This window comes from Eulemur rufifrons, chromosome 9, assembly GCF_041146395.1.
Source record: "Eulemur rufifrons isolate Redbay chromosome 9, OSU_ERuf_1, whole genome shotgun sequence".
NCBI classification, from domain to species: domain Eukaryota; kingdom Metazoa; phylum Chordata; class Mammalia; order Primates; family Lemuridae; genus Eulemur; species Eulemur rufifrons.
In genome coordinates, this window is record NC_090991.1 from 35,685,976 (window position 1) to 35,713,178 (window position 27,203).

The window sequence follows — 27,203 nt, forward strand, 5'->3', positions numbered from 1 at the left end:
CACTAATATTTTATAACCACAGGTTTTGAAATTTTCACTTACACTATCTGCCAGTCCAGAACACTACTTGCTACCCCCCTGCCAAAAATATTAACGTATTAACAAAAATGGCCCAGTCTGATTGGGGACATGGATCCACAGCAGACACAAGCCAGTGTCTTCACTGTGACCATGATTTGAGTGTGAGTGTGGTCACAAAGGGGTGTTAACAGGAGTTTAAAGACGGAAGCAGACTCTCCGGGTAGAATTGCCATGGGGCTGGTTAAAAACCAGTTGGTGATATGATTAATCTCCTTTCTCTCATCTCCCATTTCGAAACCTGTCATTAACTTGAGGATTCTGTAGTGAAATGCCTTTTGATCAATTTTCAAGGGCCATCATGAGGTTGTTGTCCATTTACAGATGCACGAACTAGCCCCTGAGCAGGTGAATAACTTCACCCAAGGTCACCCAGCATCGGATTTAAAGCTGTGTCTTTGAATCCTAAGCCTGTCCTTGTGGTCACTGTTATATTCCCTGACAAGAAAGAGCCTGGGAGGATACCCCCCTCGTCCCCATAGTTCAGCCTTGAAATCCGAGCGGGGCTTGGCATAACGAAAGCGTGGGGAGGGCAGACATAGTTGGGGGTGGATGCAGAGAGATGTGAATTATGTTCAACTTCTCTGTGACTCTTCTGTGACTCAGTGTGGAGTCTGGGTTTGCTCTTGGGTAGTGTGGGGGACCGTAGGGCTCTGTCAATAGACATGGCTGAGCCCCTGCGTCCTCTAAAGATGCTCCAGCTCACGGGGGAAGAAGGCTTCACTGAGGAGGTGAGACTCACCAAGATGTTTGCTGGGACGAGAGAAGGACACACTGAGAAAGGAGAGGAGGGCATTCCAGGCAGAGGGACCCAGCACAGCACAGGCAAGGAGGTGTATAACAGCCTGACCTCTTAACGGATCAATGAGTGCAAGACAGAGGAAAGAGAGAGGAGGTCGTCAAGGCCAATGAGGGCCAGCTCCTGTCCCGCCCTCCTGCCATGCTAAGGAACTTGACTTATTCCCATAGCTACCATGGAACTATGTAAGGGTGTCAGGTGGTGGAGGCAGCAGACCAGGTGAGAGAAGATGAGACCTGAAACTGGAGTTAGAGATGGAGAGGACAGGATGGTAGAGGAGAACAGATGCCATACCATCTCTTTCCCTTGTCTGGAATGGCCTTCCCTTCCTTTTCCATTTCTCAAGCTCCTATTCATCCTTCAATGCCCAGTTCAAATATCCTTCTCTATAAATCCTCCCTCCACCAAACCTCCTCAAATATCTAGGGATTTCCTCCTCTGGGCACTAAACTTTAAGCCCCATGAGGATAGGGACTTTGTCCTGTGCACTGCTCCATATCCAGCTTCTAGGCCTTGTTGACTGAATATTGTGGACCGATGAACTGAATGTTTCCATAGCACTTGGCACTGGATTGCAAGAACCACAATAATAATAACAATAGTGGTATTAGTTAAAGCTAACATTTACTGAACACTTCAGTGCCAGACACTGCTGTGCTGAGTCTTTACACACACTATCTCTTTAATCTGCACAATGAACCCAGGAGCAATGGATTATCTCTATTTTATAAATGGAGAAACGGAAGCTCAGGGAGGTTAGTAACTCGCCCAAGGACACACAGCTAGGAAGTGGGACTGAGTTAGGATTCAAACCCAGGTTCCTCTGAATCCTATTTAGGAACTTTTAATGCTATGCGCTGCAGCTCCTTTATTTGTTGCATGTTTGTCTCTTTGATCTTTATAAAATCAAGGACTGCTTTTATTAATTTTTGAAAATCCTCTGTGGACCACTGAACTAGGATTTGTTGCATAGCTCCTACGTGCCAGGCCCTCAACCCTGAGTCTTCTCAAGGACCCCATTTACAGCTGACGAGACTGAGGCTTGGAGAGGGGAAGGACTTACCAGGGTCACATTGGTGGGACCTGAGGCCTGGTCACTTTGACTCTTTTTTCCTCGGTGTCACTGTGTGTCACTGGGCCCTCTGACCCAGTGTCAGGCCCTTGATGACACCCAGTCAATAGTCCCAGAATGAAAGAAGGGGGAGTCAGCTCTGAAGTTGGCTGACTTGCTTGTGGGCACACAGGGGCAGGATAGACAGGGTCATGGACTGGGTCTACTGCCCCTAAGTCCAGCATGTGTCCCCATGTGGTCACTGATGCGGAGAAGGGGTCTAGTGGCAGGGACTGGGGACATTGTGATTTCCAAGTGCGTAGCTGTCTGTCAGACCTGTGAGCTCCAAGGAGAGGCTGAGCTGGCACTGGAGTGATTAGAAACCATGCTGGAAGGAGGCAGAGCCTTCCCAAGACCTTGACAGGAGAGGGTGAGAGGCTTCCCCCTGGGCTGCACAGCATCAGTGCGATTTTGGCCATGGGCCGACCAGAAGGGTTGTCCAGGCCTGGGCAATGCGGCCACGGGGATGGGGGTGGGGGTGAGAGCGGTGGGGGAGAGAAGCTCGCGTGGGCTGGGGCTCTGCTTGTGGCCGAGGCCTGGGCACTGCCTCTTGTGAAGTGCCCATTTGGCCCATGCTCCAGACCGACAGGGATCCACCAATCAGAGGTGCTGTGGCTCTTTATTTGCATGTCATTTGCATGACCGCACCCCTTCGTTTCCGCAGCTCAGCCTCTGTTCCTAAAAGTGTGCCCCCTTGTGCATTTCAGGCCCCCTGTGCAGAGCTCTCAAAGGAGGGGAGGGGTGGGGGCGGCGGGGCGGGAGGGCCCACCTGGGCTGCAGCCTGGCGCACTATTCATAGCTCAGGGGCCGGCGTACTTCGCATACTTGGCGTTTCTTACGTCTGGCTGGCCCGAGGCAGCCGCCCCTCCGTTGTCCTCCCCTTCGCCCTCTGCCTCCTCCCCCACCTTCGCCCTGGCAGCCAACCGTCCTGAAGTCTACAGATGTCCGGGCTGCCCCATGGTGGCTGAGCCTACATGAAGGAACTGGGAGGCCCCAGAGAGGGCCGGGCCGAGAGGGAAGATCTGGTAGAAATGAGGCGTTTGATGAGGAGCTGACACTGGCTGTGTGACCCTGGCAAGTTCCTTCGCTTGCCAAGTTAGGGAAGCTTTTCAGAAAGTCAAGCTGAGACCTGGAGGATAAGGGGTCAGTCACGGGAAGATGGGGGAGGGGACAGGCAAGCACTCTATTATATTCCAAGGAGAGGGGACCCTGGATGTGGTAGGCGGGCCCTGAGTCTCAGGACAAGGGCTTGGCATGTTTGAGAACCCACGAGGAGGGCTCGTGGCTGGCACGTGGCCAGCTGGGGCGAGGGCACAGAGCTGCAAAGAGGATTAAAGCAGCTCCGCTTTCCTCCCCACCCCTCACTCCCTTATTCCAGCACCCCAACCTCTTGGATCTGGCTTCCATGGAGGAAGGAGTAAGGGTTCAAAAAGACAAAGATCTGAAGCTGCCCCTGCTCCAGGTGGACTCCTCCTGGGGACAGGGGTCTGGCCACCCCAGACTCTCAGAAGCTCATTCATTCCTCAGCATTCACCCACCCTGGGCCAGGTCCTGTGCCAGGAGCCAAAGATTCAACCACCAGCAAAGCAGAAGTGGCATTGGCCTTCCAGGACTCACAGCCTAGGCAGGAAATACTGGTCAAAATAACTTCAGAAATAAATAGATACCAGCAAGAGGGTGTGCAAGGATCTGACCTGGTCTGGGGCCAGAGAAGGTGTGTCTGGGGCAGTGACATTTTTACTGAGAGCCACAGAGTGGGTAGGAGTTAAATAGGGTGTAGGTTGCATTCCAGAAACAGCATGTGCAAAGGACCTGTGGCTGGAAGAGTGCCTGGTCCTCACAGGAACTGGCAGGAGGCCAGGGTGGCCAGAGCACAGAGCAAGGGGGTGTGGTGGGTGTGGAGGCTGAGGCATATCCCATAGGGCCTGGTGGTCATAATATTAAAACCATCAATCTGGCCTGCTGGAGGCCAGAGGGGTGAGGGCAGCTTGAAGTGGGGCCCCAGATGTGCTGACGTGGTCAGCCTCTGGAGACATGTGGGAAGCAGAGCCCACTGTGATGGTGGGATGTAGGGCTGGCCACAACATCCCCCATTTCATGGTTCCCAGCAACTTTGTAAGGCTGCTATTCATATATCTTCTTTTTTCTGTTTTTTGTTTTGTTTGTTTGTTTGTTTTTGAGACAGAGTCTCACTCTGTCACCCAGGCTGGAGTGCAGTGGTCTCATCATAGCTCACTGCAACCTCAAACTCCTGGGCTGAAGCAAGTCTCCTGTGTCAGTCTCCTGAGTAGCTGGGACTACAGCATGCTACTGCACCTGGCTAATTTTTGTAGAGATAGGGTCTCATTCTTGCTCAGGCTGAGCTTGAACTCCTGACCTCAAGCAATCCTCCCGCCTCGGCCTCCCAAAGTGCTAGGATTACAGGAGTGAGCCACTGAGTCCAGCCCATTTTGTAGCTGAGGAAATGAGAAAGCCCATGTGACCTTAAGTGATGACCTTGAAGTCACACAGCCAGAAAAGGGCCAGGGTCAGGGTCAGGGGCAATACCAATGGCAAGTGGTACTTTCTCCATATCAGCCTTCTTGATGCTGGGACAGTGGTCTCTTTCTCACCAGCCTCCTATCCCCTCTGCCTCAGTGCCCCTGTGGGTTGGCCTGGCATTCCCTACCCAGCACCAGACTGGGTGGGGGGCCAAGAGGTCCAGGTGGTGGGTGCTGTATACCACCTTTACTTCCAGAGGCTGTTCTGCTGTTAAGTGAGCTAGTGCTTGTGCAGTGTGCCTGGCATATAGTGAGCACTCAACAAGTATTAATTACTGCTGTGGCTGTTATCATGTCCCCAAATGTGAGGCCAGGCAAACTGGCAAGGGGGGAGGGTCTGGAGCCGAAGATGATGCCATCTGTCCTCTTCTGACCACAGAGCCCAGCCCAGAAACCATCCCAGTTCCCTCTTGGGCAGGAGCCCAGGGGAGGCTGTTTGTCCCTGCAGAGCCACCATCCCTTCCACCCTTCCAGCTGCCTCTGGGGCATCACGGGCTGGATTAGGGAGAGGTTCAGTTCATAGTCAGGGCCACGTGTGAGGGGGAAAGCAGGGGTAACCTGGGGAGTTGGGCCGGGCTGGGGTGAGGGGGTGGGTGGTTTCAGGGGTGGGGCTGAGAGCCTCTCCCTGCAGGGAGTCCCATGTGCCCTGGGGGAGACTTCCGGAATCTGTTGAGACCTGCCCTGGGAAGGGATTGTGGTCTCAGCTTGACTAGGACTGAGCTCTCCCCTGAAAGAAACCAGTGAGTGCACCTGTTGTCTCTGCTCAGGTGGTCAGACAACAGGAAGAACTTCTGGAGAGGGGGACCATAGAGTGATTCACACCCAGATCTTTCCTTCAGTCTCTCTGAAATGAGCTGTGCACGTGTGGTTGGGGAATGGATCCAGTGATTTTGGAGAAGAGTCACTGCAGGCATTCTGCTTCCAGGAAGGACTGTCCCTAACACGGTCTCGTGTCTGAAAAGGGGCTCTGGTCTCTCTCCAGTACTCCTTGGCCAAAGGAAGACCCCAGGGTTCCTCAGCTAATCTGTCCTTCTGCAGGGGACCCTTCTCCTCTGTGGGAGATGGGGAGGGGGTGATCCCAGGGCAGGGTTGGAGCTGCAGGGTCTGGAGAATGCAGTTGGTGGGGAGCCAGGTTGGGGGAATAAGGATCCCCTGCCCGCTGTGGGCTCTAAGGGCGACCTGGCATGCCAGCACTGGGCCAGCAGGGGGCTCTGCAGCTCAGGGGACCTGCCTGCCGGCTGTCTCCAGCAAACCTATGCCCCTTCAGTGTGTTGGCTCATTTTCCTTGGAGTGCTTGCGACGACAGGGACACGTCTCTGTGTGCACAGCCTGGTGTCAATATGTTACAGGTGATGTGTGAGCGTGTCGGGGGGGTTGGAACAGATGTGTGTCCTCAGTGGGGTTGGGTTTCAGGGGGCAGGACCCCCACACTGAGCCTGGCTCCTGTCAAGAAAACTCTTCCAAGGTCCTGCCACCTTGGTGTGTGGCAAGCAAGACCTTGGAAGAGTTCGTGTATCCATTGGTCCAACCGCCGATGCGTGGTGGGTCCCCATCAAGGCCAAGGACCTACTGTGTGCCAGGCTCAGACTCCCCTGAGGTCCCAGAGATGACAATAGGGACTCTGAGAAGGTGCAGTGGAGAAGGGTGCCAGGGAAAGGTCCTCCAGGCAGGAGATGCCCAGCTGTCCTGGGCAACCTCTGTGGGCAGGGCCTGCTCCTGGGCACCAAGGGGACACCTGTGCATTCGTTCCATCTTCTTTCAACCTTTTTTCTTTTTTTGCATTTGAATTCTGACTTTGCCTTTTTAAAATGCTGCGGTAGGCTGGGTGAGGTGGCTCACGCCTGTAATCCTAGCACTCTGGGAGGCCGAGGCGGGTGGATCGTTTGAGCTCAAGAGTTCGAGACCAGCCTGAGCAAGAGCGAGACCCCATCTCTACTAAAAATAGAAAGAAATTATATGGACAGCTAAAAATATATATAGAAAAAATTAGCCGGGCATGGTGGTGCATGCCTGTAGTCCCAGCTACTCGGGAGGCTGAGGCAGGAGGATCGCTTGAGCTCAGGAGTTTGAGGTTGCTGTGAGCTAGGCTGACACCATGGCACTCACTCTAGCCTGGGCAACAGAGTGAGACTCTGTCTCAAAAAAAAAAAAAAAAAAAAATGCTGTGGTAAAATATATCTAATATAAAATTTACCTTTTGAATCATTTTTAAGTGTACAGTTCAGTGGCATTAAGTACATTCCTATTGTGTAACCATCACCCCATCCATTTCTAGAACTTTTTCATCATCACAAACTGAAACTCTGTACCCATTAAACAATAAATCCTCATCCTCCCTTCCCCCTAGTCCTTGGCAACCACCATTCTATTCTCTGTCTCTATGGATCTAGGTACCTCATATAAGTGGAATCACATGGTATTTGTCCTTTTGTGCCTGGCTTATTTCACTAGCATAATGTCTTCAAGGTTTATCCATGTAGTAGCATGTGTCAGGACTTCATTCCTTTTTAAAGGCTGAGTAATACTCCATTGCAGGTATATACCACATTTCCATTGTATGCATATACCTCATTTTGTTTATCTGTTCATCTGTAGATGGACACCTGGGTTGCTTTCACCTCTTGGGAATTGTGAATAATGGTGCTATGAACATGTGTGTACAAATGTCTATTCTAGACCCTGTTTTCAGTTATTTCGGGTGTATACCCACAAGTGCAATTACTGGATCGTACAGTAATTGTATGTTTAATATTTTGAGGAACTGTCATACTGTCCTCACCATTTCACATTCCCACAAGCAATGGGCAGGATTGGAATTTCTCCACATCCTCTCCATCAACAAATAATTTTTGAGAGTCTGCTATGTACAAAGCACTCTAGTAGGGCAAATCCATTTCTGGAAAATTCAGTAGCCATTGTGGAGGCTGTCAGTCTTAGTCTATTGGGGGAGACTCAGGCCATGCCCTGAGCACTCTCTAGTCTTAAGGGAAAGACGCAGCCCTTGCCCTCTGGGGGAAACCCTGCACCAACCTGGGGCAAAAAGCCTGTGCTCTCAGGGAGCTCCCAGTCTGATGCGGGAGGTACAGCCTCTTCCCTTTGGGGAGTCCTCAGGCCCCGAGATCAGAGTGGGTGCATGGAGGGCACACACTGGGACAGCCAGGGGGCCGCTGAGGGGGGTAAATCAGGGAGTGGAGAGGGTCTGGGCCGGGCCCTGTCCTAACCAGGCCTGTGGTTGCTGGGGCAGTGGCCCTGGTGTTTACTTTGTGGCTGGCTCCAGACTCACCCTTTTCTGTAAGTGCTCATTTCCCACCATGAGAAAAGATGCTCGTCTTTAGTGTCTCCTCCCTCTGGTGTCCCTGAGGAGGGAACTGGCTCTCTCGCCGGGCGGGGGCCCTGCCAGCCTGGCACCTTTGCCATACTCCTTGCCTGCTGGGCTCTCACGTTGCCCACCCCTTCCGCACTCCCAAAGGGCCTACGAGACAGTGCTGTGGGCTTGCCAAAGTTCTGCTGAGGCGGGGGGAGGCCCGTGAGAGCCTGTAGGAACCTGGGGTTGGCAGGGGGAGTTGGGGGCTGGGTCCACTATCATGAGTCTGTCTGGGTCTGTGAGTGTCTGCATGTGTCACTGCGTCTTTGTGTATACGTGGCCGAGTGTCTGCATGCCTGAATGTGAGTGTGACTGATTATGACTATCCAAAGGCAATCAAAACAAGCTTGCATTTATTAAACCCCTACTATGTGCTCTGGGCCTGTGCTAAGACTTTCTTTAACTTACTTAATTCTCCCAACAAACTTTGAGGTAGGAATTAATGTCATTCCCCATTTTACTGGTGAGGAACCAAAGCTCAAAGAGGTTAAGGAACTCACCCAAGGTCTCACAGCTAGACAGTGGTAGGGATGGGACGCGACAGGACTCCAGAGCCCACGTGCTAACCCCTGAGCTGTGCTGCCGCTGAAAGAACTTGGGGGTTTGTGTGGCTGGGGATTATCTCTGCCCTCCCTTGATGGGGGCGGGATGTCTGGCAGGGCAGTGCTTCCTCCTCCCCTCCCTGGGACTCCCTTGGCTCCGGCCCAGTTTGAAGGACAGGGAGCGGAGTGTCACAACCCAAACCAACCCAGGGCAGGAGTGGCTCCAGAGAGGGAGAGCAGGGGCCTAGGGAGACCCTAGGAATCCCCTGCCTGGAGCTCCAGACAGAGTGCCAGCGTGAGGTCCCCAGTGACTCGAGGCTATGTGCCCACTGAGGGTGCTGGGGAGAAGCAGGCTTGTTTGGCCGGCTTGTCAACTTGGCCTGTTGGGGCACGTCAGGCGGGAGCCTCTACACAGGCAGTGCTGGGAACCAGGCACCTGAATGGGGCAAAAGGGTGGAGGAGGCCCCAGGGGGCAGCAGCCCTTGACTGAGGAGATGAGACGGGAGCAGGGCTCGGAGGCTGGGGCGTGGGCGGGGCAAGCGTTGGGTATCGCATTGCCCGCGTGCCTGGGATGCACAGACCAGCAGTGGGATCTGCCCTGTCTGTGTGCAAGGCTGTGGGGTGGTTATGGGTCTGTGTTTGCTGGTTGGTGTGCGACCGTGTATGGGACCAGGCGGAGCTTTAAAAATGCCAGATGATTCTCCTGGGGTGGGGTCATTGTCACCTTGTGGTTTGGGGGCTACATTCTCGGAGGGGCACTGAGCAAACCTGAGGAAGAAGAAGCAAGCAGAATGTCCCTGAGCCCCTCTCTCACTTCCTGAACCCCATGCCCTGTGATGTATCAGTTTCCCCCTTTCTCACATCCCCTGACCCCCAGGGCCCAGGACCTCCTCCCCTTCCCCAGTGCCTAGTTGCTCCCGCTGCTCCAGCCCAGACCCCCTCTCCTGGGAGGGCTCACCTGGGAGGTATCTGGCTCCACCCTCAAAACTGTCACCTCCCCGGGGCGGGCCAGGTGGGGCAGGCCAGGCGCTGTGGCTCATGCCTATAATCCTAGCACTCTGGGAGGCCTAGGTGGGTGGACCGTCTGAGCTCGGGAGTTCGAGACCAGCCTGAGCAAGAGCAAGACCCCGTCTCTACTAAAAATAGAAAGAAATTATACGGACAACTAAAAATATATATAGAAAAAATTAGCAGGGCATGGTGGCGCATGCCTGTAGTCCCAGCTACTGGGGAGGCTGAGGCAGGAGGATGGCTTGAGCCCAGGAGTTTGAGGTTACTGTGAGCGAGGCTGACGCCACGGCACTCTAGCCTGGGCAACAGAGTGAGACTCTGTCTCAAAAAAAAAAAAGAACAAAAAAAAAAAAACTGTCCCTCCCAAAGAGAAGAGGCCCTGGACACCTGATATATGTGGGGGTCTCCCTTGGTCAGGGGGTGAAGGCTGATGGCTCCAGCAGGAGTCTAGAACTTGGAGACCTCCAAAGGTTTCAGGAACTGGTACATACTCCTGAAAGAACTGTAAGTGCCCTGAGGGCGGGGTCTGTGCTGGCCTTGTTCTCCAAGGCGTCCTAAAGACAGGGTTGCTGAATGGATAAATGGGAGAGTAAGGAACAGAGACCTGGCAAGGGTTAGAACCAGTCACTCGTTCTCTTTGAGCCTGTTTCTTTCTTTTTGAGACAGAGTCTCACTCCGTGGCCCTGAGTAGAGTGCTGTGGCGTCAGCCTAGCTCACAGCAACCTCAAACTCCTGGGCTCAAGCGATCCTCCTGCCTCAACCTCCCAAGTAGCTGGGACTACAGGTATGCGCCACCACACCTGGCTAATTTTTCTATTTTTAGTAGAGACAGGGTCTCGCTTTTGCTCAGGCTGGTCTTGAACTCCTAAGCTCAAGCGATCCTCCCACCTTGGCCTCCCGGAGTGCTAGGATTACAGGCATGAGCCACTGCGCTGGACCTGAGCCTCAGTTTCTATAACTGAAAAATAGATATAAAAACAGTCCCTGGTTATCCAGCTCTTGGGGTAAGGGTCAAATGAGAACAAGTGCAAGTGCTTTGAAATAATAAAAGATTATTATCTCTTTCAGAGAGAAAGGAGTCTAGATGTCCTCCCCTTGGGAGGAGGTAGCCTCCAAGCCCCTACCCCAAGGACCTTGGGGAGGATGAGGTTCAGTGGATTTTGCAAGCTGGTCAAACTGGAGGGGAATGGGAGGGGCTGCTCAGCAGGGCGATTTCTGATGTGGGGGAGGAAGCTGGGTAGGGTGTGGGGGGAGGACTCACACTAGGCAGGAAGGCTTGGAATAGAATCTCAGCTACGCCTGGTATTTCCCAGCCCATGGCCCCCTCCCCCACTGCCCTCTGGGGCCCACCCCACATTCCTTTCCCAGAGGAAATGGGGGAGGGAGCTGAGAGGCTCCCCAGGCCTGGAGGATCATTTATTCCAACTATGTACAACACTGAGGCCCTACTATGTGCACCCATCTCCCGAAGTCCCTGTATAGGTGGCTGGGTGTGGAGGGGGTGGGAGTGGGGAAGGTGTTGGTTGTGTTGGAAGAGTCTGTCACCTCCTTTGCTGGGCCTTGCTGCCCCTGCCAGGTTCGAGGGCAGGAAGCAGACATTGTATATGGCTGGCTGATGCTTTCCAAGGTCTCTGCAGCCCTGGCCCAGAAAACCCATGCTGTGTCTCCACCTCTCCCCTCCCTCCAGCCCCTAGAACCCTCAGCAGTTTTGAGGGAGGTGGATTCTTCTTGATCTGGGCACAGCAGCACCTGTTGGCCATCAGAGGCTCCCTCGGGTGTGAGAGTCACTCCTTTTCCTCAGAACCACGGACTGGACTTTCAGCAAGAGGAAAGCAAGTTAGACAGCTGGAAGGACTTGCTGGCTGCTTGCTGGGAGAGCAGGCCACACTTGGAGCTGAGGACATCCTCGTGACCATTGCCCTCTACTTGGTGCCACAGAGTCTGACATGGCTGAGGACATCTTGATGGTGCTTCCAGCTGGTCCGTGAGGGTCTGGCCTTTGGGGAGTGTGACAAGGAGTCCCAGGGCTGGCAAGGGCAGGAGTGGTCCCCACACAGAATCCTTGGTTTTCTAGCGATTGAGGGGCGGGGAGAAGGTGTAGAGACATGTGGTGTCCGGCTCTCCCTAATTGCCGTCCTTTCCCTGCTCTCCCCCAAGCTCTCCTGACTCAGCTCATGGCTGCCTGGCTCTTCCCGTCTGGCTTCCGCCAGGGTGGGGGTGGGGGTCCAGCTCATGCATGGGGGGCCCAGCAAATGGCAAACAGGAAACAGGAGAACAAAACCGCTCCCTGGCTGACACAGGCGGCCGCCCCCATGCCTCACCCTCACCCTTCCTCTCCCTTCCTTCTCTCCCTCCCTCGATCCTGCCCACCCTCTACTCCCCCACAGTGGTCTGCAGCCTCCTTTCCCATCCCTTTGCTCCTCCACCTTCCCACACCTTGTCACCTCCCCACACCTTGTCACCTCCCAGGCTCCTCCCCCTCTCTGCCCCTCCACCTCCCCTCCCCTTTCTGCATCCTCCCAAATGGGCCACCCTACTCCTCTGGCAGGTCCTGCTGGGAACTTCAGATGATGGAGTGGGATCTCACTCCTCTGCTTGGTTCTCCCTCCTGGTACCTGCCCAGGATGGCCCAGCCCCTAGACAGGGATGGCTCAGCCCCTAGATGACGCCTCCTAGATTCAGGAGCAGGGCTGGGCTACAGTTGACCCCTTTCATGGCTGCTGGCTGGGATTTGGGTGTGGGATCCAGAGCCAGAATCAGAGCTCTGGAGTTGGAGTTCCGGGCCTCCGATTCCTTCTCTACAAATTGGGCCACAGTGATGGCCCTGGGCCACAGTGAGTGGCTGTAGTGACAAGCACATTGTTCAGGAACAGTCACGTGGGATAGAAATGGTGGTGGTGACTATACACCTACTAGCCAGGGCCTCTGCCAGCCCCACCCAGGAAGGGGCCTGGGAAGAAGGAGAGCCAGGAAAGGGGGTGGGGCAGGGTCTGCCACCAACAGGGGCTTCCTGTCTGACTTACATGAGGGGGGTGGGATAGGGGCCAGCTTGGAGCCCATTGTTAGCTTGGTGGCACCCCTTCTAGGTAGAGCTAATGGGCAAGGGGTCCTCGGGGAGAGGGTGGTCACGCTTCCCCACCAGGGTGGGGACTCCAGTGTAGCCTTAGGGTGTATGGTTTTTGCTCGTGTGGGTATTGTGGGAACGGGCACTCGCTCTGTGCTGGGCAGTGTGTGTGTGAGGCCTAAGGGGGTGTGGCATCAATGCCTGGCGTGCCTGTGCTGTGCTGTGCAGTGCGGGCGTGTCATCTCTCTGCCTGCGTGGGGTTTGTGGTGTCTCTGCAGGGTATGTGTGGAGTGTGGGGGTGGGTATGTGGGGGTCTGGTGAGCTTTCTGGGGCATAGTGCATATGCTATGCTTGCAAATGTGTCTCTGTAGGGGGTGTGTGGACCGTGAATGCATGGGAGGGTGTCCGAGGTGTGTGATACTGAAGGGTATCACAACACGTGTGTGCGAGAGGAGAATAGTGTTTCCGCGGGATAGGCGGACTGGGGTGAGTGAGGTTGTGTGGGTGGGGTGGGAGGGTGTCAGGTGTATGTGTGTGTGGTGTGGGTCTGTACAGAGTGGGTAGGCTCCGTGAGGGACAGGGAGTGCACGTGTGAATGTGTGTACACGGGCGTGCTGGAAGGGGCACACACGGGGTACAGTGTGTGTTCGTGTGTGGGGGGTGGCGGTCTGTGTGTAAGTGTGTGCCGTGCAGGGTGTGAGGGCGTGGCCATGCGGGGGACTGTGCAGCGCCTTTGGTGTGTGGGGGTGTGTGTGGCTGTGGGATCTGGGCGGCCGCGCACAGGGGCCGCCCCAGAGGGGGAGGTGTCTGCCCTGCGCGACTCGTTGGCGTGTCCGGGCTCAGGCGCCTTCAGCCGGGAGGCGCGGGAGGCGCGGGAGGCGCGGAGCCCTGCCAGCCGTCCTGCCGCCATCCGCGCGGGCCGTCCGTCCCCTCGGGGCCCCGGGGCCCCGGGCCCGAGGCTCCGGGGGGCGGGCGGGGACCCCAGGGGCCCACCTGCCGCCCCGGGGGCCGAGGACGCCGCCCGCCGGGCTCCGAGCAGCGGCCCCGCTCCCCCGGGTGGCGCGCCCCGCTCCGGAAGCCCAGCCTGGGGCGCGCAGGGGTCGGGGCAGCGGCCGGGCCCGGGGGCCCCCGCCGGCCGCGGCGCTCGTGGGCAGCGCCGTGTGGCGCGTGGAGCGCGCGGGGGCCGGGGGCTGGCGCTGGGAGCGCGCCGTCGGCGTGGACTGCAGCGCCCCGGAGCCGCGCTGCCTCTGGCTGCCCTGCCTCAGCCACAGCGACCGCCGCGCGCCCGGGCCGCGCCGGGCCAGGGTGAGCGCCGCGGGGCTGGCGAGCCGGGGGCTGGGGGCCCTGGCCAGGGCAGGCCTTGTTGGGGGCTGGGTGAGACGGGTCACTAACTCCCTGCGGACCTTTGCGCTGTGTGCGCCCTGCATTCCAGGACAGAAGCCCCCGGAGTAGAGAGTGAGGAGCTTGAGCGATGGGGCTGAGGGTGGTATTGTGGCTTGGAGCTCTTTCAGGGCTTTGGGAATGACAACCCCAGCTGAGTTGTGGCCTCCAGTGGGCTCAGCCCTCTTAGTTCACAGGCAGTGTCAGGATGGAAGGGGCCAGATTGTTTGAAGAGCTGGGAGGACATCTAGGAATCCTAGAGAGTCTTGGCTGGCAGGGACCCTGAGTCACAGCTAGGCAGGGGTGCCACTACATGGAGCAGTGGGCATTATCCCACCCTACTCCTGATAGGCGGCCAGGACGTGGGGGCACACGAGGGTTTGGTAGTCGGCAGAGGAGGCTGAGGTGACAGAATGGGCCCCTGCAGGTAGTGAGTGAGCTCAGGGTGAGGACCCACAGGGCTGGGGGCGGGTTGCAGTGTTTCTGATGTCCGGGATCCACCGGGCTGATAGGGCGTGAGTCACAGTGGGCGCCATGCCCAGCCCAAACACTGTGCTCCCTGCAGTGACCTCTTTATGCTCCCCGGGGGGAGGAGCAGGACTCCTGGGTTCTAGTTCCTGGTGTTGCCAACCCACCACGTGTCCACTTCTGCCTAATTTGTGTCCTGGGGTCATCTGCCCTCCTGCCACCCTTGTTGGTATTTCTGGATGTCTCTTTGTTTCCTGACATGAGGGTGTGTTTGGAAATAGATCTAGGCCAGGAGAGTGTAATCAGTAATGTCCCTGTGCCCCCTGAGTGGGTCCCTGTGCATCTCCTTGTCCCTGTGCCTCTGTCAGAGAGGCAGAGTTGGGGGTATGTGAGCTGTACTCCTCAATCTAATCACCTTTCTCGTCCCCGCTGGCTCCTACTCTGTTTCTGCACCCATCACCTCCCTTTCCCTCAAGACGAGAGCAAGACCCAGTGTTGTCCCAGGTCAGAGGGGAGGAGAGGAAACACGCATGTATAATAGCATGAAGGACTGAGGTTAAACCCAAGGAAGAACTTCCCATAGGGAGACGCCAGCTCTGGCCATCGATGGGGCCTGTGGTGTCTCCTTTTCAAGCAGGGGTGTGGTAGCTTTGGCAGGGGGATTACTGACATTCTCAGGGGCCCAGTTGGAAGGGGTGGGTGGAGGGGGGCTGGAAGGAAGGAACAGAGGAAAGGGAGAGGCAGAGATAAGGGAGAGGGCGCCAGTTGTGCTTGGGTGAAGAGGGGACCTGTGAGAGGAAGGCGTGCCTCCTGCCCTGGATTGCATGTAGGCCCCCCCAGGGAGCAGCACCCCTGGCAGCTGGCAGCTCCAGGCAGGATGTGTGCTGGGGGAGGGGCGGGGGGCGTGCGGGGACCTGTCCCAGCCACTTCTCATCACTGGGGCAGCTGGTGGCTTAAACCTTAATCCAGGACACCAGCAAAACAATGGGCCCTGCAAACAGCCTCAGCTCTGAGCCCAGGTGGGGGACAGGCAGGGGGGCAGCCCACACTGGGGAGGAGCAGGGGCTTCTGGCAGGAGAGGACAGTGGGGGATCTCCCAGACCCTCTTTGCTCCCTGATCAGTTCCTCACCAGGTCAGCAGAGATAGGAAATCCAGGGGATTTCAGGCCTCAGCAGAATTCCCAGAGAATTCTCTCCTCTGGGCTCTGAGGTCGTCATGGGGGTGTGGGCTCAGTGGGGAAAGCTAGGCTGGAGCCACAAGTGGAAGGAGCTGAGGGGATGTCGCTGGACTTCCTTGTGTATTGAACCTGGCTCTGTCCTCTGGGGCTGTAATGAAACAGGCCTATTGCTTCTGCCACATTTTTCTTTAATCTGCTGAGATTTGAGGATATATCCCCTTCCCCCAGGGCTGCTCGACTGCAGCCCAGGCTCCCACCCCAGGCAGAACTCCCTCGCAGGGTGCTGGGCTCCCCCTGCCCTGCATGCTTGAAGAGGAGGGTGGGTGGATACGTGAACGAACATCTTAGCGTCAGTACATTTGAGTGGCAAATGTTTTTGAGCTTTCTCCAGCTATTAGGAGACAAAAGGGACTTTAATAGTGAAGTGTCCCTCCGCCCCAGAACTGGTGGGGCTCTTGCCTCTGCACCCAGCCCTGAGCCTCTCTCCCCTTGGCCGATGGCTCCTGCCCGGCGCCAAAGAGGAGTGAGGGGGCTAAGGACTGTTGAGGGTGGGGGTAGGGGCTTCTTGCCCTCTGAGAGGTTTGGATGAGGGCAGCAGAACCTGAAGCTAGGAGATAAAGGGTCCCCGAGGAGACCTCCTGGATTTTCAAAACCAGGCAACCCCCCCACCCCGGGCCTCTTCCCCAGCCAGCCTCTTTGGACGTGATCCGTCTGACCCCTCCTGCTGCCCACTTCCCCTCTCTGTGTCCGAGAAGGGGACATGAAGGGAGCCCTCTCTCAGGCACTGTCTGTCCTTTTTGCTCTCTTACCCCCCAGACCCTTGTCTTTAGACACCCTCTGCCCTGTCATCTGGGGGAATCCCAAGTATTCCTGCAGGTCTGACAGAAGGCAGAGTGTCCCCTACCCCCAGCGTTTCTGGTGAACCAGCCAGGCCGCTGGGCCGGGTTCCGGAGCCTCAGGAAGTCCCTTCAGTTGTCTGAGGTCCAGTCTACTCCCTCCAGCTCTTGGTCTCCTGTGTGTTCCTGCTGCTGCTCCTGAAGGATGTGTGCATGCCAGTGTGTCTGTGATGTGTGCCTGTATGTGCATTGCGTGTGCAAGACTCTGTGCTTACGTGCGACTGTGTGTGCATGTTGTCTACATGTCTGTGTAAGCGTGCACATGTATACTCATTCGTGTGTGCGTCTGTGTCTGTATGCATGTTTCACATGCGCTTGCCTGTATGTTTGCGGCGGGTTCTGTCTTTATGAGTGCATGTGGATGTGTCTGTCTCATAAGCGTGCGTGTGTGTCTGTGTGAGAGTGTGCACGTGCATGTCTGTATGCCCATGTCTGTCTGTGCGTGAGTGCGTGTGTGTGTGTGCGTGTGTGTGATCGTGCATGGGCTGTACAGCAACAGGCACCCCCCAGGCAGGAAGGCTGTGTGTCAGCGTCTGGCACATAGGTGCTCAGTGAGCATTTGCTGAACTGAATCGAAACTCGCTGCAGCAAGTTATTTCCCTGGAGGCAAAAACATGGTGAACTGACTGAGAGGAAAAGAAAGAAGGAAGAAGCTGTTGGGCTGATGGGGATGGGAGAGGCAGGAAGGGGTGAGGAGGAGGTTAGGGGCAGGGAGGGTGCCTGGCACCCCTAGGGCAACGGGCCCCTTCCAGTGCCCTCGGGTCCTCTGGGCTGCAGGAGGCAGTGTGCAGAGCCGGGAGTGCTGGCCACGCAGGCACTCAGCCCTCTCGCCCTGTCGCCCTGTCTCCCGCAGCTGCCACTGGGCCCCAGAGATGGGTGCTCTCCTAGGCGCCCCCTCCCCTGGCAGGGGCCGAGGACGCTACTGCTGCACAAAAGTCTCCAGGATGGCTTTGGCTTCACCCTGCGCCACTTCATCGTGTACCCACCTGAGTCGGCCGTGCACTGCAGCCTGAAGGTACGTCCCTGTCGCCACTTCCCTGGCCTGTTCCTGGAAAATTTAACAAGGGTGGGGAAAATCGTTCTTGCTGGTCTCTGCCATGGTTTTTTGGCCCTCTCAGAGAAGCAGTCCTTCCTGGGGTCCAGCCTCACTCCCTTCTGCTGTGGCCTGGCTGGGCCATTTGCACTGTGTGCCAAGGACAGACCCCCTAACCTCTGTGGACTGGGTCTTCTCAGGAGAGGTGGAAGGGTGGCTGGGTCAGGGCAGGGGCCCTAGAGGTGGGGAGCCAGCATACCCCAGTCTCTTGGTCTCTGGAAGGTGAACAATGGGTGTATCTGTCTCGGGAAGGATGCAGTTCCTGTGCCTTCCTATCCACTGGCTGTTTCTGAGCTGAACCTGCCATCCTCCTCCCCAGCCTGAGCTCTCGGGGATCCTATCCTAACACATCTTTGGGACCCTTCCCAGAGTGCCCCGGGATCAGCCTGCACAGCTGTTGGGGGACTCTCCCTTGGGGACCTTGGTCCCACCTGTCAGAGAACCAGACATCGGATTTCACTGTGTGTGTGCCTGCATGTCTCTGTGTGCACATGTGCTTGCCCTGCATGCTGGACACGGACATGCACGTGTATACATACAGCGCCTGTAAATACCCGGGTCCATGCTGGCCACAGCTCTGTGTGCTGGAAAGAGCCCTGGGCCGGGACACAGAAGCCCGGGGTTCTAGTCCTGGGACAACTCCTAACTCACTGTGGATTTGGGGCCATCTCACCTCTCTCTGGGCCCCATTTCTCCTGCTGTATGTAACCTGAGGACATTTATCAACTTGACTCCAAAGAGCCCTTCTGGCCCTAATGTAAATGTCATGTTCCTTGAGTCTGGGAACCAGGGGTCCTGAGCCAGCCTAAGGTCGTGGGCTGGCGGCAAGGGCCCCAGGCCGCATCCAGGGCTCCCCACGAGGGCCCTGCTCCCCTCCTGCACCTCTCTTCCAGCAGGGGCGGAGACATTTATTTTGGAGTCAGTGAGCCCCTCTCCTCCCTTCCCCCAGGGCTAGGATCAGCCTGCACAGCTGTTGGGGGACTCTCTCTTGGGGACCTTGGTCCCACCTGCCAGAGAACCAGATATCAGATTTCACTCTGTGTGTGCCTGCATGTCTCTGTGTGCACACGTGCTTGCCCCGCATGCTGGACATGGACACATACGTGTGTACATACAGTGTAAATACCCGTCATGTGTGCATGTGACTGAGTGGCTCTCATATGCTTGTCTGAAGCTGAGGGCGCCTGCGTAACTATTCTCACTGGCTGCAGCTGGGCTTAAGAATGTGAGTGGGGCTGATGGTGTGTGGGAGGGGGCACTGCCCCACCCCTTGATGCCCAAGGACACTGGCCCCTTAGTTCCCTGGAGTCCCCAGTCCTTCCTTCCCTCGTTCCCCAGAATGCCACTCCTTCTGGTGCCTGCCACCTTCTCTCAGGGGACCCTGCCGAGGGGTGACAGGGACAGTAGCAGTGGTCTAGGCTGGGTGGGGAGCCCTTGCTATTGTGGGGAACTAGAAGATCCTGGGGCAGGGCAAACCAGGGACAGGCTCCATCTCTTTTCCAGAACCTGCCCAGGGCTGGGAGGGGCCCTCGGCCTGGAGGCTGGAGGAGGCTGAGTTCTTCCCTCCTTCCTGCTGCCGGCCGGCCGGGGAGCCTGCAGGGAGCTCAGCCGTCCACATGCATCCGTCTGTCTCTGCCACCCGCTCCCTGGGCTGTCAGCTCACATCAGTGGTGCGCACCCTGCCTGGGAGGGCACGGGCAGCAGGCGCCCTCCCCAGCAGTGCCCGGTGGCCTTGCTGCCACCCACCCTGTCCTCGCTGGGGTGCCAGAGTCCTAGGTTCCTGCCCTGGCTCTGCCACTGAGTGGCCTTGGACATGTCATGCCCTGTGATCTGTACAATGGGTGTATCTGTGGGGGAGGTTAGACGAGATGACCGGAAGGTCCAGTCCAGCACTAACACCACATCCCGCTGGCTCGTCCAGTCTCTCTGACCTTCTGCTCTCCCCAATTCCAGTGCCCTCCCTCAGTCACTAACACGACCCAGAGACCTCCCAGTGGGTCCCCTCGACCCCTGCCCCTAACTGCCAGAATCCGCTCCCCTCACTGGTGTTTTCACATCCCCTCTCTCCTACAAAACAACCTTCACTGGCTCCCTCTTTCTCTCCTTTCAATCCTGGGTGCTTTAGTCCGACTGTCACTTGCTGCTGTTGACCTGCTCCTGTCACTCAGCCGATCCAGCCCCACATGTGCTTGCGTGTTCCTGCCACTAACCGTCTGCACGCGCCATCCCCCTCACCCGGAGTGCCTTCTCCCTGGTGTCCTCAAACTTGCCTCAAAGTCCCTTCCCCCAGAGGACCCTAATCAGGCCTTCCCTTCACATTCTCTAAGGGCTGATAGTGCTGTTTGCACTTGTCACCGCTTATCTGTGCCTGCCTGGGCCTTCTGTGCCGGAGTGCAGTGCGTGTGGTGCCCCATGTGGGGCTCCACCATGGGGCTGGAAGCTCCGAAGGGAAGGGGTCGTGGGCCCCCTGTTCGAGTGGGGGTTCCCAGACGGCTGGGATGCTGGGGTGGTGGGATCAGCAGGGGTGAGAGCGGCGAGCATGTGCTACTGGGGAACATTGCCTGGGACTCCATGCTGCAGCTGACCCCCCCCCCCCCCCCCCCCCCCCCGCCCCACTGCTGGCCCAGCTGGGAAGAGATAAGGGGTGGCTGCAGCTCAATCCCCCTTGCTGCTGAGGGCTGGGCCGAGGCCCACACCCACCTTTCTGTTCCCTGCAGGAGGAAGAGAATGGAGGCCGAGGAGGAGGTAAGGAGGGAGTCCTATCCTTCAGCTTGTTTCTCTCCCCATCACAAGTCGGTCTGTGCCCCTCCCTCTTGCCTCCTGTCCCTGTCCCTGTCTTTGCTCTTCTCTGCGCTCCTGGTTTGGTACCTCTGGGCATCTCCTCCTCACTCTCGCTGTGTCCTCCCTCTTTTTTCCTTACTTTGTCTCCCTCGGGGCCTGTCCACCTCACACACATGGCCGGCGGTGCTCCGGGGTAGCAAATGGGCGTCTGCAACCTGGCCCCTGCCCTCGCTGCTTCCAGCCTAGACCAAGGCAGAGGCCGGGGCTGCAGGCCTGGGTGCTGGTGGCGGGTGCATTGACCAAGGGCTATCCTTGGGTATAGAGACAGTGGGGTCCTCTTGGGAGTCAGGGCCCGAGGTCGTTCTCCTAAGATGTGAGCCTGACTCCTTGCTGTGGACTTTGCTGCCCCGAAGGGCCCCTTGCTGGTGCCTTGGCTCCGGGGTATTCAAGGCAGAGCTCCTTAAATAGGCGGCCTTCCTGCTCTGCCCCTGGGCTTCTCCTGGGCCACCATGAGGACAGTGTCCTCTGGAGTCCCCACCCCGAGGCCACAGGAGGTAGAAGGAGGAGCCAGCAGGCTTGTTTCTCTGATGGACGTAGTTCGTAGCAGAGGAGTGTTGTTGGGGCTAACACAGTGTGTGCCCACCCTGGGGCCTTCAGGCCTCTGCTTGGAGCCACCTGACCCTGGCGAAGGAAGTGGGTGGGAGATGTGAGTGTCGGCTGTGTCTCAGGGTCTGTGGGTGTGGACATCTTGGGGGGGGGGCTTCTCTCCCTGCCATGTATCTTCAGGACTTGCTGCGGGTCTCTTGTATGCCTTTGTTTCATGGTGTGTGTGTGTGTGTGTGCGTGTGCGTGTGCGTGTGTGTGTGTGTGTGTGTGTGTATCTGTTTCTCTCACTAAACAGGGAGCTGTAGCAGGGCCAGGACTGTGTCTCTTCATCCTTCGTAGTCTGGTTTCTAGCACGTGACAGGGGCACAGTAGGCATTTCCGGAGCAACTCTGTGTGTGTCTGTGTAGGCTTCCATGCTCCCAGGTTGTGTCCTCACATCTGGTTCTGTGCACCTGTGGGTCTGTCCACAGTGTCCCTGTTGATGTGTGGGCTTGTGCGGACCTGTGTATGTTTGTGTCCAGGTGAGTGTGACCATTCTCTGAGTGTGTGTCCCCTGTGTGTAGCTATGCATGGGTGTGGCCTTCGGCAGCGCCCCCAGCTAACCTGGCTGATGCCCACCAGGACCCTCCCCCCGGCCCCGCCTGGAGCCCATGGACACCATCTTCGTCAAGAATGTGAAGGAGGCTGGCCCTGCCCACAGGGCGGGGCTTCGCACAGGTGAGCTGTCCCAGTTACCTGGCTCCCTGCACCCTCTGGGGCTCTGTTCCCTACCATCTGGTTAGAATGGGATTCTTGGATCCAGGTGCTGGGGAGGCTCCTGTCCCCCCACCGTCATCCTTACCTGATGCAGGGGTTCTCAGGTGGGGCTGTTGACACCCCTTGGCCTTCTCACATGTGGCCCCGCCCCATGTCCCCAGGAGACCGGCTGGTGAAGGTGAACGGGGAGAGCGTCATTGGGAAGACCTACTCCCAGGTCATAGCTCTGATCCAGAACAGGTGAGTGCCCCCTCCCCCGCCCTCCTCCCAGAATAGCTCCCACCCACCCCATCCCTGCACACCCACCCCGTTGGTCCTGGGGCTGCCCTGGCCACCAGGATCCCTGTTCTCCCAGACCCTGTTGCCCCAGCCCGGCCTGACCTCTGCCCTGTCTCTGCAGTGATGACACTCTGGAGCTCTCCATCATGCCCAAGGATGAGGACATCCTCCAGCTGGTGAGTCCTGCCCCTGCCGTCTGAGTGGAGGATCCCTGAGCCCTGGGGGGCAGCATGTGGCCCTCCTCTGTGGGCCCTCATTCCTGCATTGCACCCCTGGGAGGCAGAGAAGGAAGTGCAGGGGTGGCACAGGCCAGCGTTGCCCAATCGGAGATGTCAGGCCTGTCCCTGGGCTGGCGCTGGCTGTTGCTTCACTCAGGGCTGCTCTGTGCTGGGGGAGAGGGGAGGCGCTGGCCTTGGCAGGCAGAATTCCTGCCAGGGTATCTGGAGGGAGGGTGGCCCAGCGGGCCCTGCGAGACTGGCATGTTCTTTTTGGCTCCTATGGAAGATGCCTGTTCCCTGCACCCACTCCCTGCTGGCCCTGAGTGAGCATGTCTGGAGTAGGTGTGTCCCCACACACACAGAGCACACCCCAAATACCCCTCAGCACATCCCACCCCACCCCGTTGTCATGTGCAACTCAGTACATAAGCAGAGCACACCGGATGCACAGCCCTGCAGCCTCACCCTTCACCGAGCACGCCACGACACACACGGTGCACCAGGCATGTGCCACCAGAGCCAACCCCTAGTGCACCACACCGGCACCCAGCACCACAATTCACCCTCAAACATCACAGTACACAGCAGTGCACACACCCCCAAACGCCAAAGCATTGCAACACACTCCAGCATCTAAATTCCCCACAGCACAAACAGAATAGCGTATCACAATGCATATTCTCGGACCTCCCACCGCTGTGATATAAACACACACGGACGTGTTATCACAACACGCATGCCCGCAAACATCACGGCGTGCCCCAGCCCATCTCAGCGCACGCCCTCACCAGTATCCCGGGATCCAAAATGTGTACAATCGCAGTGTGCAGTCTGAACCCGCTCCCCTCCGGACACCTCGGCATGCCTAGAATACAGCATCCAGCCCGCCACACAAACAGCCCGTGCCACAGACATGGCAGGAAGCATGCTTTGAACTCACAAGTGCACCAGTGTACACACACACACACGCTCATGTGTGTTCGCTCGCTCGCTCTCTCTCTCTCTCTGCCCAGTGCCCACTTCCCTAGTCTCATGGGTCACAGCCAGATGCCAGCTTGCTTGCCCCTGAGGTCATTGCCCCCAGGGGAGGCCCTGGGAGCCGCCACTCTGGCTTCTGCCTTGGCCGCGCTCTCATAATCACTGTAATCACAGTGCCACGCTTGGCACGATGCCCCTCTGGGAACCTCCACCCCTGACCTCGATTGTCCCCTTGGTCTTCCTGGGGAGGGGGAAGAAGGAAGGGGGAGCCCCAAGAGGTGGACAGCTCACGCCAAGTCTCAGAGGCCCTGCCTGTCCAGCTCCCCGAGGGTTGAGGCGAGCCATAAGGGATGACAGGGAGGGACTTAGGGTGTCCCCCACTCTCTAGCCGGCAGGAGCAAGGGGTGGAAGGGCAGCAGGCTTGAGCTGTGCCTCCCAGGCTCAGGTGGGCCCAGATGTCAGCATGTGGGGGCCTCCAGCGGCCCCCACATCTCCAAAGGCGAGAGGGTGGGGCCCAGGCATTCCTGTGGTTGGGAGCCAAGGCTGGAGGCCAATCGGGCCGCGGCAGCTGCTGACGCCACCACCGACGCGGCGAGGCCCCTCCACACCCATCCTCCCCTCCCTCTGCCTCCCGCCAGCCGAGAGAGCCGGGTGGGGGCCGAGGGGCAGCGCAGGGAGGGCAGCCGGAGGGGGACGGGCCCTGGCTAGGGCGCCGCCGTGGTCAGTCGGGGGTTGGCGGGGCGGGGGGAGGGCGGGGGCGGGCCGGGATGCTGCCGCCACCGCAGCCGTGATGCAGGGAGCCCCGGGAGCCGGCAGGATGGCAGGAGGGAGAGGTATGCGTATCCCTGGCCCCGTGTGCCGGTCTGGAGGGGCTGAGTGTGCGGGGGTGTGGCTTAGCTTGTCCTTGTCACATGATGTTTGTGTCTGGGACTGGAGGTGTAGTTATTTGTGTGTGTGTCTCATTGTGTTTTGCTATGTGTGTGTGAGTGTGTCTCTGGGTGTGTGTCTTCCTGTGTCTCCTTGTGGCGTGGAGTGTGTGTGTGTGTGTGTGTGTGTGGTTTGGCTTCGCCCTCCCGCCCTATGATACTTTGCCCTGAGAGAGGCCCCCGGGCAGCTCATCCAGGGCCAGGCTGGGCCAGGGCCACAAGGCCGCTGTCCCTGGGAGCTGCCTCCTTTTTTGGCTGGGCCTGGGCGCTGGCCCTGTTGCTCCTCAGCAGTGCAGCGTCAGCCTCAACTCCCAGCGCCAAATTCCGGATCCAGGGGTGGCAGAAGGTGGCCCAAGGCCCCTCAGCCAGTCTGGCTCCTCCTCCAAGCCTGGCCCGAGGGCGCAGGAGGCGGGCAAGTCCCTCCTCACCCAGGGCTCAAGAGCCAGGCCAGCTCCCCAGCAAGGATGGAGGAACAGCTGGGCTCTCGCCGCCTCGCCCGGCCCAGCCCACCCCACCCTGGACACGCCCCTGGCTGATTTCTTCTGTCGTCTGCCACCTTGACTGGTCTCTGCTGGGGTTTCCCAGCTCTGCCCACGGGGCTGTGGGCATCAGATGGACAGAAGGGAGCAGGGAGGTGGCAGAGGCCAGGATGGGGGGAACCCCAGAAAACAGATGGTGGAATGTTTGTGGCTAAGGGCAGTCCTTGTCATGTGTCTTAGAGAAATCCTGCTCTTTCTCAAGTTTGTGCGCGTGCGTGTGTGTGTGTGTGTGTGTGTGTGTGTCTCTCTCTCTCTTTCTCTCAAAGGCCTCTCTCTTACTTCTTTGTCCTCATCCGGACGTGCCCTTCCACCCCCTCCTACTCAGGACTCCCGCTGCTTGGTCCTCTCCCTTCAGGTCCCTTCTGGGGTCCTTGACCTCCCAGGGCTGCCGCAGCCCTGCCCTGTGGGACCTGTCTAGCCTGCTCACCTGCCTCTCTGTCTCCGCCAGGCCTACTCGCAGGACGCCTACCTGAAGGGGAACGAGCCGTATTCTGGAGAGGCCCGCAGCATCCCAGAGCCGCCCCCCATCTGCTACCCCCGCAAGACCTACGCCCCACCGGCCCGGGTCTCCACCTGGGCCACTATGGTGCCTGAGCCCGTCTCAGCACTGCCTAGTGACCCCCGGAGTCCTACTGCCTGGAGTGACCCGGGGCCCCGTGTCCCGTCTGCCACCCGTGCCCACCTGGACAACTCTTCCTTGGGGATGAGCCAGCCCCGCCCCAGCCCTGGTGCCTTCCCCCACCTTCCCTCGGAGCCCCGGACGCCCCGTGCCTTCCCGGAGCCTGGCAGCCGGGTGCCCCCCAGCAGACTGGAGTGCCAGCAGGCCCTGTCACACTGGCTGTCGAACCAAGTCCCCCGCAGGGCGGGGGAGAGACGGTGCCCAGCCATGCCTCCCCGGGCCCGCAGCGCCTCCCAGGACCGGCTGGAGGAGGTGACTGCCCACCGCCCGTGGCCCTGCTCCACCTCCCAGGATGCCTTGAGCCAGCTGGGCCGGGAGGGCTGGCACCGAGCTCGCTCAGACGACTACCTGAGCCGGGCCACCCGCTCAGCTGAGGCTCTGGGACCAGGGGCACTGGTGTCACCCCGCTTCGAGCGCTGTGGCTGGGCTTCCCAGCGTCCGTCTGCCCGCACCCCTGCCTGTGCACCTCGGGACCTGCCGGGGCCCCAGGCCCCACCCCCGCCTGGCCTGCAGGGCCTAGATGACATCGGGTACATCGGGTACCGGAGCTACAGCCCATCATTCCAGCGCCGGACTGGCCTCCTGCACGCACTCTCCTTCCGGGACTCCCCCTTTGGGGGGCTGCCCACCTTCAACTTGGCCCAGTCCCCTGCGCCATTCCCACCGGAGGCTGCTGAACCACCCAGGGTTGCGCGGCCAGAAACCAGCGCCCGGGCCCTGGAGCCTCCCGTCGAGGACCGCCGCGATGAGGTGGTCCTGAGGCAGAAGCCTCCAACGGGCCGCAAGATCCAGCTGACCCCTGCCAGACAGATGAACCTTGGACTTGGTGACGAGTCCCCAGAGCCAGAGGCCAGTGGGCGAGGGGAGCGCCTGGGCAGGAAGGTGGCCCCTTTGGCCACTACTGAAGACTCTCTGGCTTCCATCCCCTTCATCGGTGAGTGATGGTGCAGGTGGTGGTGGTGGGAGACCTGGCCGTCCCCTGCTGCACCCCATCTACCTGTCTACGGTGGGGAAAACTCTGGGCTGGGTGCTGACGGGATCATCTTGTTTCTCTGTCCATCCACCCGTCCTTCCTTCCTTCCTTCCATCCATCCTGTCATCCTTTCTTCCACCTGCCTCCCATTCATTTACCCTCCCAGCCATCTTTCCATCCACTTCTTCTTTCCTCCCTCCCTCCTTCCTTCCACTCATCTATCCAGCCATTCATTCTTCCTTCCTTCCTTTCCTTCCTCCCTCTCTCCCTCCTTCCTTTGTTCACTCATCCATCTGTTCCTTCCTTTCTCTTCCATTCATTTGTCCATCATTCTCTCCTTTCACCCTTCCTTCCATCCTTCCGTCCTTTCTTTCTCCCATCCTCCCGTTGCATCTTTCACTCTTTGTCCCTCCCGTCCACCCCCCACCCCTCCCTCCATCCACACCCATTCGTGCCAGGCCCTGTGCTCGGCTCCGTGCTCTGCTGGGGTGGGCGGTCAGGCAGGAACAGCCCGTGGCCTGGCTGTGTGGTGGTGCAGGGCGCTGGAGGAGGACAGGGGAGGGCTGTGGAGCCCCGACTGGGGCGTGGCAGCCTCAGAGAAAATCTTGAGAAAGAACACTTTGGCGAGACGTAAAGGATGAGAAGGAGTGGGTCGGGGGAGAAGGAGTGATACACAAAGACCCCAAATGAGAGAGGCAGGATGCCGCCCAGGTCATGAGGACCCTTCTGGGTCCAAGGGGTCTCATCAGTCGCTAGGGGGTGGACTCTGTCCTGAGAGCAGAGGGAGCTCTGGGAGGCTTGCCTGAGAGTGGATGTCGGGCGGAGCAGCAGGAGAGCGGAGGCTGGTGATGCCGGGTCTCTGGCCTGGCTGGAGGGCTCCCCGCCCCACACAGGGGCTCAGGGGGGCCGGGCAGGAGGAGCAGGAAAAAGTTTAGGGCGTGTTG

General features: G+C 58.4%; 1 protein-coding gene across 1 annotated transcript in view; it reads left to right on the forward strand.

Moving 5' to 3' along the window:
• ARHGAP23 (Rho GTPase activating protein 23) overlaps nucleotides 1–27,203 on the forward strand; it is a 66,836-nt gene that overhangs the window by 7,502 nt on the left and 32,131 nt on the right. Inside the window, exons 2-7 of the mRNA XM_069482429.1 lie at nucleotides 17,285–17,446; nucleotides 20,242–20,269; nucleotides 21,533–21,628; nucleotides 21,829–21,907; nucleotides 22,068–22,122; nucleotides 25,056–26,220. Coding sequence (XP_069338530.1) covers nucleotides 17,285–17,446; nucleotides 20,242–20,269; nucleotides 21,533–21,628; nucleotides 21,829–21,907; nucleotides 22,068–22,122; nucleotides 25,056–26,220 — 1,585 coding nt within the window. The remainder of the gene's footprint in view (nucleotides 1–17,284; nucleotides 17,447–20,241; nucleotides 20,270–21,532; nucleotides 21,629–21,828; nucleotides 21,908–22,067; nucleotides 22,123–25,055; nucleotides 26,221–27,203) is intronic.